The 16,482-nt window shown below is 37.4% G+C and overlaps 1 protein-coding gene across 7 annotated transcripts in view; it reads right to left on the bottom strand.

The window, feature by feature from the left end:
- LOC131446031 (transcription factor 4-like) overlaps positions 1–16,482 on the bottom strand; it is a 166,106-nt gene that overhangs the window by 90,631 nt on the left and 58,993 nt on the right. For all 7 annotated transcript variants that reach the window (XM_058616924.1, XM_058616928.1, XM_058616923.1 and 4 more), the window contains one exon: positions 10,321–10,379. In XM_058616924.1, coding sequence (XP_058472907.1) covers positions 10,321–10,379 — 59 coding nt within the window. The remainder of the gene's footprint in view (positions 1–10,320; positions 10,380–16,482) is intronic.

Below are 16,482 nucleotides of genomic sequence, written 5' to 3'. Positions count from 1 at the left end.
ACACCCGCACACACACTCACTCACTCACACTCACACACACACACACACACATACACACACACACAGGTGAAAAACAACAGTACAACACACACACATGCTAATCAACAGCATGACTCAGCAATAATTAACATTTTTTTCCAATGTCAGATTTTCCTGCCAGTTAAAGGCACAGTTCAGGGTTTGTGAGGTACTGCACTGAAGGTTAAGGTTAAGGGTAAAGTTAAGGTTAAGGTTAAGGGTACAGTTAAGGTTAAGGTTAAGGTTAAGGGTACAGTTAAGGTTAAGGTTAAGGGTAAAGTTAAGGTTAAGGTAAGGGGCTACGGAATGCATTATGTTTGGTTGTGTCCTCACTAAGCTATAAAACCCAGTGTGTGTGTGTGTGGGTGTGTGTGTGTGTGTGAGGTCAGTAGTAGAAGCAGTGACAGCTCAGTTCTGTTCTCCGTCTGTTAGCAGCTGTTGTACACACACACACACACACAGACACAGACACACACACACACACACACACACACACACACACACAGCTTCATTTAACTTTGTGTACGTTCATACAACAGCTCTGACAGCAGCCTCTGTGTGTGTGTGTGTGCAGGTATTACTAATGTTGTGGGGACAGTCACATTATGGGGACTTGTCTTCCTTGTGGGGACAAAAATCAAGTCCCCACAACGTAAATGACTACATTTTAAGGTGAAGATATGTTTTAAGGTTAGGTTGAGGTTAGGGTCAGGGTTAGGATTAGGCCAGTAGTAATTGTGGTTAAGGTTAGAGTAAGTCTCCAGGAAATGAATGCAAGTCAATGCAATGTCCCCTCAAGTCATGAATGTCCAACATGTGTGTGTGTGTGTGTGTGTGTGTGTTGGTGTGTGTGTGTTTGCGATCGATAGTTAAAACAAAAATAAAGAGTGGATCTGTGCGGCCGACAGATGAGACTGAATGACGGCTGAGTCTCCTGAGAGCAACCGGCAGCTGGATGTCACACACACACACACACACACACACACACACACACACACACACATTACCATTATTTAAAATTACTTTTATAAAAATCTATTATTTTTTTTAACCCAACATTATTTCAACTCCTTCTTTCTAAAGAAATTTAATCCACTTCATAATTTCACTGCTGTCCGTTTCAGACAAGCCTATTGATTCACTACTTGGCCCCGCCCTCTCCCGCACCAAACCCCATAGAGAAAATCATCGATTTTACAGCGCAGCACATATGGAGTCGTTGATCCACTGCTGCCTCCGGCGATAAATTCAAATGTGTTATTTTTGTGACTTCGGCTGCTAGAAATCCTTCATCCGGATTCACCGCAGTGACACAAAGTGACCACACGGGGCAGCACCAGAACAGCAGCTCCCGTGTCCATGCGAGCTAAAATCGCTGGTTTTCCCAATGGGATTTGGTGCGGGAGAGTGAACGCTTTACAAACGTCAGTTTACAGGCTATATTGTACACTTTCCTGTCCGGTTGGGTTAGCACAATCTCGTTTGGATCAAAAGAGGCAAAGAGGAAGATGGTAACCATGGAAACTTGTAAGGATTTTGAAAGAAAACAAAGTACAAAACAAGCAAAAAACAATTTTTTTGTATTGGAATCAACGAAGCGCCACCGTGAACGTGTCAGACATGATGGGAGTTTGTGCTACAGTATGCTGTGCTGTGATTGGCCAGTCTGCGTTTTGGGGGCGTGTCTTAACAATTAAATGGACACTATTTAACCGTGATGAATCTGGATTGTGAGATTTCATCATCATTTACAGTGTGTGTGTGTGTGTGTGTGTGTGTGTGTGTGTGTGAGGAGCACTCAGACTCAGTTTAAAGGTGCAGTTCAGCTTATTAAGGACGGATGAAGAGCGGAGTGGGAGATGAACCTGGCGCCTGCTGCTTCAGCAGGTGACGGGAGCTCAGCGCGGCGTAGCAGCGCCGCAGCTTTAAATGATAAACGACATGTGAATGTTTATGAAAGTCTCACGTTTGTTTGATGCCCGGAGAAAAAAAAAGCTTCTGAGCTCCAGTGAAACGCTGAGATTCAGCAATTTCTCACTGACGGACTGAACCTCGCATTCATCGCTGTCCACCGCTGCCTCAGCTGTGGCGTCTCACCTGCTGATCTGACAGGCGCACGCACGAGTGTGTGTGATGTACAGATATACAAAGTAAAGCAGGTGTAAGTGCTGAAAAACAATTAAAAAGTGTCAGAAAGAAAGATGTACAGTGTATATTGTGTCTACGAGAGGTGCGACAGTAACATATAGACATAAAGTGCTAATGAGAGCGAGAGAGGGAGGAACATCATCTTCCTTCATTCTATAGATGTGGTATTTTCTGCTTATGTAGACAGAATGTCCCTTTAGACGGCTTTAGATATCACGTGTGTGTGTGTGTGTGTGTGTGTGTGCAGCTGTATATTATACGACCCATGAGGCTGGTTCTCCTGTGGTTATGGGGGTTCAGGTGATCCTCACAGCAGCTGTGCAGCCACAGAAATCCCCACACACAACATGAATATAATGATGATTCAGCTCATGTGTGTAAGGACAATTCTCATGATCGGTTAAATATAAATAAAGGAAATCTGTGGGTTTAAAAAAAAGAAGCAGCTCATGTCAGATTAGCTTTAAAAACATGGATTGTGTGGATGTCAATAGTTTGTTCTAATGAGTCTGTCTGACAGGTGTAAACACGCTCCTGACGTGTGATTACTGAGCTTTAAAGTGACTGTCGAGTCAATTACAGTGTGAAAGTCGCCGGTGACACCTCAACAAAAACACCGGCGGAGGACGGGGGTGAGAACGACGGTGACAACTGAGGTCCGGAGATCCTCACGTACGTACGATCAAATCTGCGAAGGATCCTTCAGTTCATGACGTTTCCATTGATTAACAATTAATCTTCAGCTCAAATCGACTATTACGCAAAAAGGACAGAAGCTTAGGAGCATAAAAGTTCACCCATCAACGACAACTGACCAAACACGCTACTTAAAGCTGTAGTATGTAACTTTTAAACATAAACAAATGTAATAACAATGAAAATCCACCGCACAGCACGTCTCTCTTTTTGTTTCTGTGTTTTTGTTGTCTGTGGAGACACAGACTGACCGTTTTTACCATGACTGAGCTAAGTTAAGCTAAGCTAAGACAGTAAGTAAAGTAAAAAATAATAAACGTGAATTTCCACATCTACGAATGTTCAATATAGAAGATATCGACTTTTAAGATTCTAAGAAATAGAATAAACTACAAAAGTATATACATTTCGTAGCATAGAGTATGAGACGGCAGCAAACCTTTGTTTAAGGAATTAACCCTCGTTCTCTGAAACACAAGTGAGAGAATTTAAGGTTAAGCGTGTTCATTTTGCTGGAATGAAAGTTGCCTCTCATTACACAGGCGACACGGTTCACACTTTATTACTACTAACAACAATTACTACTTTATTCATTAGCTTCAGTTCAGGAAACTCTGCTAAAACGGCCACAAAGCGTCTTCCACTGAACACAACACAGCTCCATCAGTCAAGCTAATGCTAAATCACCTCGCTAACAAATACAGACAACACAAAACATTAGTTTTAACTGTGTATTTGTCGTATTTACACACAACACACACTGAAACTGAGGTGAATTCAACATTAACTTTGCTATTTGTGAGTATAATTAGAGATGTACAACAAAGTTCTGCAGCTAGCAGCTAACGTAGCGACAATTACACGGCCAACGAGCATCAAATCCTGACATTTAAGCCACTAGTCAGTAAATCTTACAGTATTTTATTGTCTTTCTACATGTTTTCAGAAATTTAAAAATAAAAAGTATATTTTGAGACAAATCTCGTCCACTCCACATTTTCACCCTTTATACAGAAATAAAATGCTCTGTAAATTTAAATATAACCTGGTTTAAAAGTCACATGGACTCAAACGACACATTCTCCATCCTTGCTGGAGTTGGGAGTGTATTCATGTCACCTTCTGCCAGCAGACAATGGCTGTTTTTGGGGAGGGTTTGGTTGTTTTTAGAGGGAGCAGAGCCGCCTGTAGGGGGGTTGGGCTCGTAAGCGTTGGCAGGAGGCCACGTTTCCCTGCCCCCCAACCAACCCTCGATCAGGACCAGGAGAGGTTCAGTGCCAACCCGACAGGTTCCCAGCTCGGCCCTGACACAAACACCACAGCTCAAGACAAAACAGCTCAGTGTCGTCACTGTCGAGTCAGACAGTCACAAGACGTCCATTTTTAACTCAAAAGACAGAAACTCACATTAATACATCAACTTTTATCATATCACACTGTAAAATCGCTACTGTTAAATAGAAATATTGTCGCAAGCCCTATAAAAATAAACATTTTGAATAACATTAGTGTTGATAAAAGCTATCTAAAGTGAGGTGATGCATTCATAATGAACCTAAAGCTACTTCTGAAGTTGTGCTACTTGTTTGACAGTGGTTTGTTTACTTTAAGTAAGTTTAACAAGTAAATATAACGAAAAATATGTATTTTTTTTCTTACCAAAATGTCAAAAAAGGTGATTTCTGAGAATTTGTGATGTTTACAGCAGTTCTTTTTTTTTATGCAATTGGAGCAATTACGATATCGCAGACATAAAATGATCATATTATCACACACCTAGTTCTAATACAATTTCAACTCTTAAAGGTGCTTTCTATCTAAAATGATGAGATCAGATGCAGTCGTAAAATACCCAGATTTAGCAAAAGAAAGTTGTGGTGCAAATCTCAACATCGCTTGATTTGCTTAATTTAATAATAAAAAAATCATAATATTCAACCTGTATCTGCCCCGGGTGGGTAAGCTGGAAAGTAAGCAAGAAAATTGGGCTACATGCTAACTTCGACAACTTCTTGACTCAAACAGTTGGTCGAACTTTACTCAAAACAAAGTATTTGCAGGTTGCAGGTGTGAGTAATAAAATGTGAACATTTGCCATTAAATTGACACAACTGAGAGGAAAATTCAAATTTAGCCTTATTGTAATTAAACTTTTAACAAACACTGACCAAAACGAGCAGGTGATGCTAATACAACAACGTAGCTTTATTAGCCTCGCTCACTCATCTTCTACCGCTTCATCCTGCGCTTTTGTTTAATCTGACATGTATGGGAACCTATGTTCGCATTAAGCACGCAACAAAATTGACTACATACTAATTTGGGCGCACTATTATAAACAGAGTTAGCACTAGCATCAGCCACAGGTGAGTATTAGCAGTGTAAGCTATTGTTGTCAAGAGGTTTGGACAGGAAGTCAAAGAGGAACTGCCGGCAATTTGACTGTTAATTTTTAGACGCTAACATTTTTGCCCTAACACACCTCACTTCCCCTTTTACTCTGGCTTTCAAAATAAGAGCCTTTGCTTCAGCCACAACAGCTTCCTGTCCAAACCTCTCGATAACAAAAAAACAGCTTACAGCAGGTTGTGTTTACTCGCACGGGTAATGCAACGTGGGAAATTAGCCATTACATTGACAAAGTGCTAATTCAGCTGCGACTAAACTAACACTTGTCCACTTTTGAGCGGTTTGGAGTAAAATAACGCGAGCGGACAGTTTTCAGATGTGTGGTCGCTGCTGCTGCTGCTGCTGCTGCTGCACTCAAAGCTAATTATGTGTTTTAAATGTAAAAACTTCTCCACTCTGACATTAAAACCAGAGCCAAAGTGTGGAAACTCAACCTGAATGAGCTCAAATCTCCAGCGACACAAATGTGTTTGGACGCTTTAGAGACTGCAGGAATAAAGAGAGGTCACTGGAAACCTTCCTGCTATTAACGTCATCCTCTCTCTCTAAGTGTCTCTCTCTCTCTCTCTCTCTCTCTCAGTCTCTCAGTCTCTCTCTCTCTCTCCTTTTGTAGAGCAGAAGATGAAGCCAGAGGATGTTGGACTTCAGCCCAGCGTGTTCATTCCAAACAATCTCCATCAGCAGCCATTCACACATTCACACTGAGCAGCAGCATCATGTGACAGTGAAGCACTAACCTTTGATTTATCTCACAAACTCCACAGCTGCATGAGACACGGACTCATCACTGATGACAGGAGGAATGTGGACGGATGATTGGTGGATGGATGATAGATGAATGGATTATTGGTGGATGGATGATAAGTGGATGGATGATGGGTGGATGGTTGATAAATGGATGGATGAAGGGAGGATGGATGGATGATGGACAAATCATCTGACTGAATGGATTTGTCAGTGATTACAAAATGGACAACAAACTGACTTATGAATGAATGAATGAATGAATGAATAAATGAATGAACCTAAAGTTGAGTGATAAACAATGACTGATAAACAAACCAACAAATGAATGAATAACTTAATGAGTGGAAAGTTATACTACAGTATTGGGAAAATGCCTATTAACATTTTCAATCAATAACTGACATAATGAATGAATGACTGAATAAATGAATGACTGAATGAATGAATGAGTTAAACTGAAGCATTTCGAAAAAAATCTTACAAACATTGGCAAACAATGAATGAATAAACTATGTATATTTGATGAACACTGAATGAATGAATGAAAGAAAAGTTAAACTTAAGTATTTAGAAAAACCTCATAAAGTGGTGAATGGACGAATGAGTGAATGGATGAGTGGGTTGAAGTGGAAGGCTGACTTAGAGTATAAATGAATGAATGTATGAATGAATAAGTGAAATAAGGCCTATTGGTTCACATAAATAAGCAGATACATGAAAACAATGTAAATTATTACAAATGAAAAGAACGTAAATCAACAGATAACTCAACTAAAACATGAGTGATGTTTCATGAAGTGATGAAAGGGTGAATGAGTGACTTAAAGGACAAAGAGACTTAAAGTCAAACAGCAGCTATATTTAAACTGAATTCAGCAGTGGAAAAATTCTGTGTGAAAACTATTCCAGTAACAACTGACACTCGTTTGGCAGCAGGCAAATACGACTGCCGTGTGTGTGTGTGTGCGCGTGCGTGTGTGTGTGTGTGTGTGTGTGTGCGTGTATGTGTGTGTGCGTGTGTGTGTGTGTGCGTGTTGTCAGGGACAAACCGTGTCCTCATGACAAAAGCAAACTCATCACAAAGCTACAGTAAAAGTGAGGAAGGTCTTCTCTTTTTTCCGTTGCTTTTGAAGGGGCAGAATTGTCCTTCAGGGGTTCAGGAGTCACACTGGTGTTTTTGTTTGCCTTCACTTTCCTTCTCTCCACCTCCTGTGCTCACTCTGTCACTCACAGACAGTAATAACTGACCAGCTGCCCCTGGAAAGCACACTGGGACCCCGTGTTGGCAGCCACTCCTCCAGAAACATTATTTCACCCATTCATTATGTGAATGGGTCACCGGGTGACTCCTGATATGCAAAAACATGCCGCACATTGTTGCTCATATCATGACACATCGATTCTGTGATAATCTACATATGTCACTTATTTAACCGTACAGCACAATATCTGTCAGGCTACACTATAAAAAATTAGTATTTCCTTCATGTTACACTGATTCCAGAGATCAGCGCCACCTTCAGGAGACATGAAGTAGAGTCACAATGGCGAGAAATCTGTTTACTTTCGTCTTTAAACGCTAAAAAAAATTCTCTAAAATACATTAAAATTAACTTACATATTAATAAAATTATAAATTTGTAATCACATTATTGATCATTTGTGCCACTCCTAGGAAAATGTTTTTAAACAGCTGTGAAAACTTAAATTACCTTCACGTTACACTAATTACAGAGATCAGCGCCACCTTCAGGAGACATATAGTAGAGTTACTTGGCGAGAAATCAGTTTACCTTGCCATATTTAAAATTTTAAACATTAATATTAAGTATTGATATTTATATCTTACAATTTATTTTTCAGGTTAGAAAATGTAATGTCGCGATTATCCCGACTAAAATGTTTGCATTTTCGTAGAAGTTTAAAATCACCTTTCAACTTAAAAAAAAAACCTCTCTAGAAAACATAAAAAAAATAATTTTACTTTAAAATTTCTTTGTGTAAAACAACTTATTTTCAATAAGATCATATGAAATCACAAGGTCCTGGAGTGATTGGAAAGGTGTAAGCGCCCCCTTGTGGCACATTTCAATGTACATTAGTGAGCTAGTCAGTATTTTCAAGTTAATAATAATTGCCTCAATAATTCACAATAATCCAGATATTGGAAATGATATGATAACTATGACAACATAGTATTATTATTAGAGGTAGACTGAATAATCTTTATCAATATTTGCATTTTTTTTTAACAATTGTCCAATGCTAATTATTATTTGTTAGTAGCTAATTATTAAAGATTGCGCATTTTTGTTTTCAGAAATCTTTGTTATGAGCTGATTATTTTTATTGAAAATTCTCACATAAAGACGTAAAATGTAAATTGGAGAGACAAGTAGTGTTTTCAGTGTATAATTTGTTATCATTTAAAAGTTCTGATGTGTGAGATATTAAAGATGTCCTGCACGTAGAATTACACAGTATATGAATTATACGACGATCTGTTTTAATTCTCCGCAATGATCAAAACTCAGCTTTCATCCGATCACAAACCCAGCAGCGTTCATCATAATGTGTAACATCTTTCTCTTTGATTCTCAAATTCTCGCATTCGTTAGATAAGACTTTAATGAACAGACGTTTGAGAGTGAAAGAACAAAAATTAATCCTTAAACATCAGACTCTACAACTTCAACAACCTGTGCTGGAACGGAAAAAAACGATCAAATTACAGCGAGCACATCTCGCTCTTTCATATTCAACCACAAGTATCAAACGCCAACATCTGTATAATTCTGTTTTAATCACTGTTGTGCATCTTCTCGTCCGTCCATACACACACACACACACACACACACTTTTACTATAATTCATTCAATAAACAATTAACCAACAAAGTTTAAAACAAGTTAGAAATAAAGAGAATGTTAAAGTTAAATGTCAGAACAGGAAAATAAAGATGTACAGAACAACATCTGTTGTTTATGTTTGTCATAAACAACACAACTTTTATTTTTGCAAGTTTTAGCATAAAATTCAAACTTCATATTCTACTACATTGGATTAGCAAAACAAATTCACTTTTTTCTATTCAATATCACTGACAATTCTGCAAATTATTATAGCAGCTAAAGTCAAAAATCAACTTAAAAATGCTAAATTCAAAGAGGTACTTTAGCTGCTTAAGTGAAAGAACTAACATAGCTGCTTAAGTGAAAGGGCTACTTTAGCTGCTAAAGTGAAAGAGCTACTTTAGCTGCTTAAGTGAAAGAACTAACATAGCTGCTAAAGTGAAAGAGCTACTTTAGCTGCTAAAGTGAAAGAGCTACTTTAGCTGCTAAAGTGAAAGAGCTACTTTAGCTGCTAAAGCGAAAGAGCTACTTTAGCTGCTCAAATCAAAGAGGTACTTTAGCTGCTTAAGTGAAAGAACTAACATAGCTGCTAAAGTGAAAGAGCTACTTTAGCTGCTCAAATCAAAGAGCTACTTTAGCTGCATAAGTCAAACATCAACTTAAAAATGCTCAAGTCAAAGAGCTACTTCAGCCTTTAAAGTGGAAAAAACTACCTTAGCTTAAATAACTACTTTAGCTGCTAGAATTAAATAAGTACTTTAGCTGCTAAAGTGAAAAACTACCATAGCTGCTTTAGTAATACATAACCTGAAAAACACTCAGATTAAAGACCAACTTTAACTGCTCCTGTCAAACAGCTACATAGCTGCTAAAGTCAAAACCGCTAGTACAGCTCCTAATGTCAAACAACTATTGTTGCCGCTAAAGTAGCAGCTGCTTTGCTGTTTGTACGACAAAAACTACAAGTGGTCAAGTGAACAAGCTACATGCTAATAAAATAAAATGAGCATAATGGAGGAAAGTGGCTACATGCTAATTGCTGTACCATCCAGACAGTGTTTTTAGCTCAGTACTGTTTATGTTCATGCTAACACAGCAGAAATCAAACACTGTTCATGTAAACAGTTAGCAGTTAGCTTCAGAGAGGTCTACCACTGAGAAACAACAAATTAAGTAGTTTAAAGTTCACCAAAACTCCAGGATAGTGAACACGGCAGGTGTTAATATTTTAAAATGAAAATGATGTGATTTATGAATGTCATGTTTTCAATGTTACTGACGTAAAATCCAGTCTGAGAGGAGGCTTGTATCCTTCATCTGCTAAACTGATCATACACCATTAACCACACACACACACACACACACACACACACACACAACAACAACACAAACACACAAACAAGGCAACATTAGAGCTGAGCGTCAGCTTTAAAAACACTGTTAGACTGACCTGGTGACAGTGTGGGTTGGACTCTCTGCCGTACGAATATGAACTCCTCTCTGATTTACCTGCAGAAGACAAAAGAAAAAGAAACAGTTAGTGAATCATACCAACAAAAATAATACATTTATTCTCTCATGTACCACTCAATCTGTGAGGCCAATGGAATTATAAACATCTCATCCAATCATACATAGTGTAAATACATTAATTAATATAAATAAATGAGTAAAAACAAAGGAATTGAATGATCTGTGACATTCACACTGATTATTTTCCCCCTTTTTAAGGTTCCTATTGTTAAGAGTCAGTGTTAGTCATCACTACTAGCTAATCTTGACATGTTGGTGGGTAAAACAGAACACTACAACATAAAGCTTAAAGCATATGATATACTGTACATACAGACTGAATATTACATTGCATTTTAATTCAATTCAAGGTTGTCATTTTTGGTTTTAAACACTATGTAGCTTCCTGAGAAATAACATTTAACTGATCTCCGTTCGCCCAGTATTTATAATTTAGTTTTTAATCCTGCTTTCACATAAAGGATCATACATTTACATATTCTAGTCTGCTTGTTTGTTGTCCCTGCATGATTTTCTGTACGCGCCGCTCTTCCTGCACAACAGAGACGACATATGCTACATCGGCGACGCACAGATCCTCAAACTCTTTATGTTACAGGATCATAAACAGCAGCTTTCATTCCCCACATTTCCTTTAGGTGCAGATTCAGTCGTCCTGAGCACAGACAAGACAGACGCAAAGTGAGACAAGGTACGTGGACCTCAGGAGAGTCAACTCTAATTAAATCCACAACTTCCTGCAGGTGATCCTCAGGTGATAGTGTGTGGTGGTAAATAACAAAATCCTTTCTTGGTTATAAATGATTTTAAGTTAATGTACGTTGAATAAACTATGGTTAGGTTTATGTGCAAAAATACGCTTGATAGGGTTAAAAAATGTTACCTCAAAACATCGTAAAAACATATCTTCATAACATCGCAACATAATCTGCGTAAAAACTGAATATTCTCATAACATCGCAACATCATCTACGTAAAACACACCTAAATCCTCATAACATTGCAACATAATCTGTGCGAAAACGCAACACAATATCTTCAAAACATCGCAACATCATCTGCGTAAAAACACCTCAGAATATCTTTATAACATCGCAACATAATCTGCATAAAAACGCATCAGAATATCTTCAAACCATCACAACATCATCTGCGTAAAAACACCTCAGAATATCTTCATAACATCGCAACATCATCTGCGTTAAAACACATCAGAATATCTTTAAAACATCGCAACATCATCTGCGTTAAAACACATCAGAATATCTTTAAAACATCGCAACATAATCTGCGTTAAAACACATCAGAATATCTTCATAAAACTACAATAATCCACGACAAATCCTCACAAGTTTCATCTAAAATTGTCGTGTAGTTCTTGGCAAATACGTATCGTGTGAAATGAAGAAGGTTACGATACAGACAGTTTCATCGTGAATTGCGATATAAAAAAAATTCATAAAAACTTTGTGGACAATACGCTTGAGAACATTGTCATCATTTTGTGGTTCGGGAAACGTTTTTCAACATTTCCTGACACTTTATGGACAAAATAAAACTATTCCATTAAACAAGAGTGAAAATCACTTATGAAAATAGGTGTTAGCTGCTCTAAATATGATCATTTAAGATTTAATCCCATACAGAGTGTTTAAATGTGACGTTTTCCATGGTTTACAGTTAAGTAAAGTGAGATTTTTCTGTTGCATTAACCTGCAGTGAAATATGAAACACTGACACAGTCGTCACTGAACCAAACCTCGTTTATACAAACGTGTCTTTTTGACTCAGGTCAACACCTGATCTTTGAGAGGAGAAACAAACCCAACGTTTTAACGCACAAACGGGACCAGAATCTGGTTTATTCTGAAAAAGCAGCAGCAGCAGCAGCGACGGTCGATCAGACAACAAAGCTGATTTCCTCTCCAGCTCGAGCTTGTGCTTCTGCTGCTACTTCGGGGCCTATATTTAACCACATGGACGTTGGTTTTTTGGGGATGAAAGCACTTAAATCTTCAGCCAGTCTAAATATCAAACCACAGCGAGTGAGTGTGTAATTACGCCGAGCGGCCGAACACGAGACCAGAAACTGGAGGAGTTTCACAGCGAGCGGGAGAACGAAAGCGCTGTACGTACGCGGTGAAGGGTCTGAATCAGGCGACTATAGACGCACGCTGAATACAAGCCAACATGGTAGTCGATGCAGAAGAGGCTGATAATTACAGCCGTGTGCCTGTGTGTGTCTGTGTATGCGTGTGTGTGTGTGCGCGTGTGTGTGTGAACACAGAGGCCTCGGCTGATGCCAGCTGGACTGGTTTGGCACGAACACAAAGACACACACACACACTCGGCCGTGTGTGTGTTTGTACTGCTGTTCTTCTCAGGACACTGCATCCACTCAGGACTTACTGGTCCTGACAAGGTCAGTGTTTATGACAGAAAAAAGAGAGGTCCTCTTGTATCTACAAATACAAGAACACACACAGATTTCATGATATAAATGAATTAAAATAAGCCTTTAAATTAATATAACAGTACGTATATGCTTTTATTTTGGAAAAGGGCGGAGCCCGTTGTCTTTGCTCTTCCTCAATTTGGTTTTTATCCATAAGTTTCCTGAAAAATACAATAATAAACACACACACGTCTCTGCATTCTGTATAAAATCTAAAAAAATCTGCATTTCTTATCAGTTAAAACTGAAATGTTTTGATTAAAAATACAGGCTACATGCTGTTATTATTAATAGTCGATAAATGTTTTTTTTGAAATGTGTCAAATGAATGAATGTAAAAAAGATGATTAAACACAGTTATTTAACAAATTGTTTACAAGTTTAATTTATTTAAAGCCAGTTTTTCATGTCTCAGCCTCACAAACTTGTAAAATATCATATTAAATATTACAATTGGAGCTGAATTAAATCAGATCTCACCGATTCATCCAGTCATTGTGTCCAACGTATATGTATTCTTTTAAATTAGTTTGATTATTAATCAATAATTCAATTATGTCTGACCATCAATTAATCAGTTTAAATTAATATGTTCAGTATTTTTGCCGAGAAATGTAATAACTTTTGATTTTATGAAAGAAACATGAAACACATATGAAAAATAATTGTTACTGTCAGCCCTAATTTGTTCATTTGAAGTCGATTCATACTGGTTTAACAGGAGATTTCACTTCATTCAAGGAACCTTTCATTCATTCATTCACTCATTCATTCACAGACGTCCTTTGTTGGAAGAATCTTTCTATCAAAGCGCTGACGAGGAAAGAGAAACGTGACGAGGTGAAGCTTCTGTTTTTAAACACAAACACAAACACAAACACGACTTCTCCGTGACGACGTTCACATGCACGGAAGTGATCGATCCGCCGCTCCACTCTCTGTCTCTCTCTCTCTGTCTCTGTCTCTCTCTCTCTCTCTCTCTCTCTGTCTCTCTCTCTCTGTCTCTGTCTCTCTCTCTCTCTCTCTCTCTCTCTGTCTCTGTCTCTGTCTCTCTCTCTCTCTCTGTCTCCACATGACTCCGTCCATCTGTGTGGACGAGTCCCTGAAAAATGGACAAACGCCAACATTTACAGGAGTTCTGTCTCCTCACACACACATCTCTAAATTAAAGAAAAAATAACACACACACACACACACTGAGGATTTAAAGACCTGTAATCAGATTTTAATCTCTTATAATTGTCTACTAATAGTAAAAATGTATGTCAATTATCTTTTTTAAATGCTTTTTTCTTTTATCCTTAATTTAATGATAATTTCTGTTTTTCTTTTCTTTTTTATAAAAAAGAAATAATGTCCAACTTTAAAAAAAATGCTCATTATACACCATACATAAAGTCAAATTTAAAGATTGTAGTTAAATTGTACCGTAATATTGTTACAATTCCATGTTTTACTGTCATTAATCAGAATCTACATTTGTAAATTTGTGAAATGTGTATTTTATTTATTGATTTATTTTGTGTCAATATTCTGTGTATTTGTATGTTTTTTCCCAGAGAGCTACACATTATTTAATTTACATCACTCTATTACTGCATCTAAACAATAAATATATAGGATATGTTTCTTAACTGTCATATTATTTGCCTAAATATTTTACTTGTTTTTTGGTTGAATTGTAATATTATAACGTATCAATAAAAATAAACTCACTTGTGTATTTGCAGTGTATTTGTACATATAATGAATAAATGTGTAAACACACCCACACACAACTTGGGAACAGAAAATAGTGATTTTTAAAAAGATCAAGATACAGTTTTATGTTCTACTTTAAAAAAAACAAACAAACCAAAGTGGATTATTCCTTTAAGAGAGACATTTGAACGCTCTCATTTTTGTCTCAATTATGAAACATGATTGAATTTTCTTTTGTCCAGCATATGAGAGAGAGCAGTGATCTATGTTAGTCATAAATAAACCAGCAAATCAAACTAATATGAGAGGAAATATGGACATTTTCTGTCGCGGAAAACATTAGTAATTGGCCTCGTTCTGCTTTTTCTTTGTCAAAATCACTTTAAAAAAATCCAGCCAAATAATAAAGAAAAAGACATTAATGTTTTTGGGGTAATTTAGGGAACAGAAAATCATCTGTATAAATAATTAGCTGGAAATTGCTCCTAATGTTGCAGCAGGATGATAAATTGTTTGAGTTTGCTTTGAAAAATGTGACTTAAAACCTACTTTATATCGTTTCAAATATTTAGTTTTATGCACTGACTGTGGAAAACACACAGATTTAGCAAATACGACATTAGAAACAGTTCCCAGGTTTAATGTTGAGGCTAAATGTTGAATATTACAATCACTACCCGACATTTTTACACAAAAATAAATCTGGACATAACCAAATATCAACCAGACAGGTTCTGAGGAGTTAGTGAGGTTATCGTAACACTAGTTAGTTAGACGTTAACAGCAAGTTAGCGAGCGAGTTGCTATCTGAAGATGTCATGTCATGTTCTGACCGAGTTGTTGTCATGAATATAATTCCGAACGTAAATGAAGACCAAAAGAAAAAAGAGTTAGTGAGGTTATGCTAATGCTAACTCTTGACTTTAGAGGCAAGCTAGCTAGCAAGTTGATATCTAAAGATGTCATGTTCTGACTTTTTTATTATGTTAAACTTACATGACAGCACTAATTCTGTATGAAAACAAATATCAAAAGAAAAATGGAACCAGCCATGTTTTGAGGAGTTAGTGAAGTTATTTTATGTTAACTTCATGGAGTTATTGGCAAGTTAGCTAGCAAGTTCAAATCTAAAGATGACGAGTTGTGTTCTCGACTAACAATGTAAATGACGGCAATAATTCTGGTTGTAAACAAAGATTAGAAGGAAAAAAATAAATACCGGCCAGGTTTTAAGGAGTTAGTGAGGTTATGGTAATGTTTATGCTAGTTCGTTAGAAGTTAGAGGAGCTAGCAAGTTGAAAGCTAAAGAAGTCATGTCATGTTCACACTGAGTTGTTTCTTGGATAAAAACATAAACGAAGGCTAGAATTCTCGTTGTAAACAAAGATTAGAAGAAAAATATGAAGTACTGGCCAGGTTTTGAGGAGTCAGTGAGTTTATGATAACGTTAACACTAGTTAGTTAGAAATTATTGTCTAAAGATGACGTGTCATGTTCTAGCTTTTATAGAAAGTAAAAGATTAAAGTAGTAGTAGTATCTGGACTCCATGTTATCTTAAGACTCATTCCTCCACACCAAACCATTTTCACATCACAGCACACAGGAGTTGTTGATCCACTGCTGCCTCCATCAGCAACTTCAAATGTCTTATTTTGTCAATTCTGTGTTTGAAAATCTTTGTTCAGTCTTAAATAAGTGACTCAAACTTGTCGCTGAGAGCTAAAATAGCTGATTTTCTCTATGGACTTTAGTGCAGAGAGTGATTTATTTAAGTTTTGAGTTTCCTGATGTTGAAGGCTGAATGAAAGTGAGATAAATGTTTAAAATATCCTCCACGCGAGCTGCTTTACGTCGTGCCTCGCTGACTTCACTATGGGCTTGACACAGCGGAGTGGGTTGACCTCCCCTCCTCCACCTTTTGT

The sequence above is a fragment of the Solea solea genome, chromosome 19 (genome assembly GCF_958295425.1).
Source record: "Solea solea chromosome 19, fSolSol10.1, whole genome shotgun sequence".
In the NCBI taxonomy this organism is placed as follows: Eukaryota; Metazoa; Chordata; class Actinopteri; order Pleuronectiformes; family Soleidae; genus Solea; species Solea solea.
This window is presented reverse-complemented; position numbering and strand designations above follow the sequence as displayed.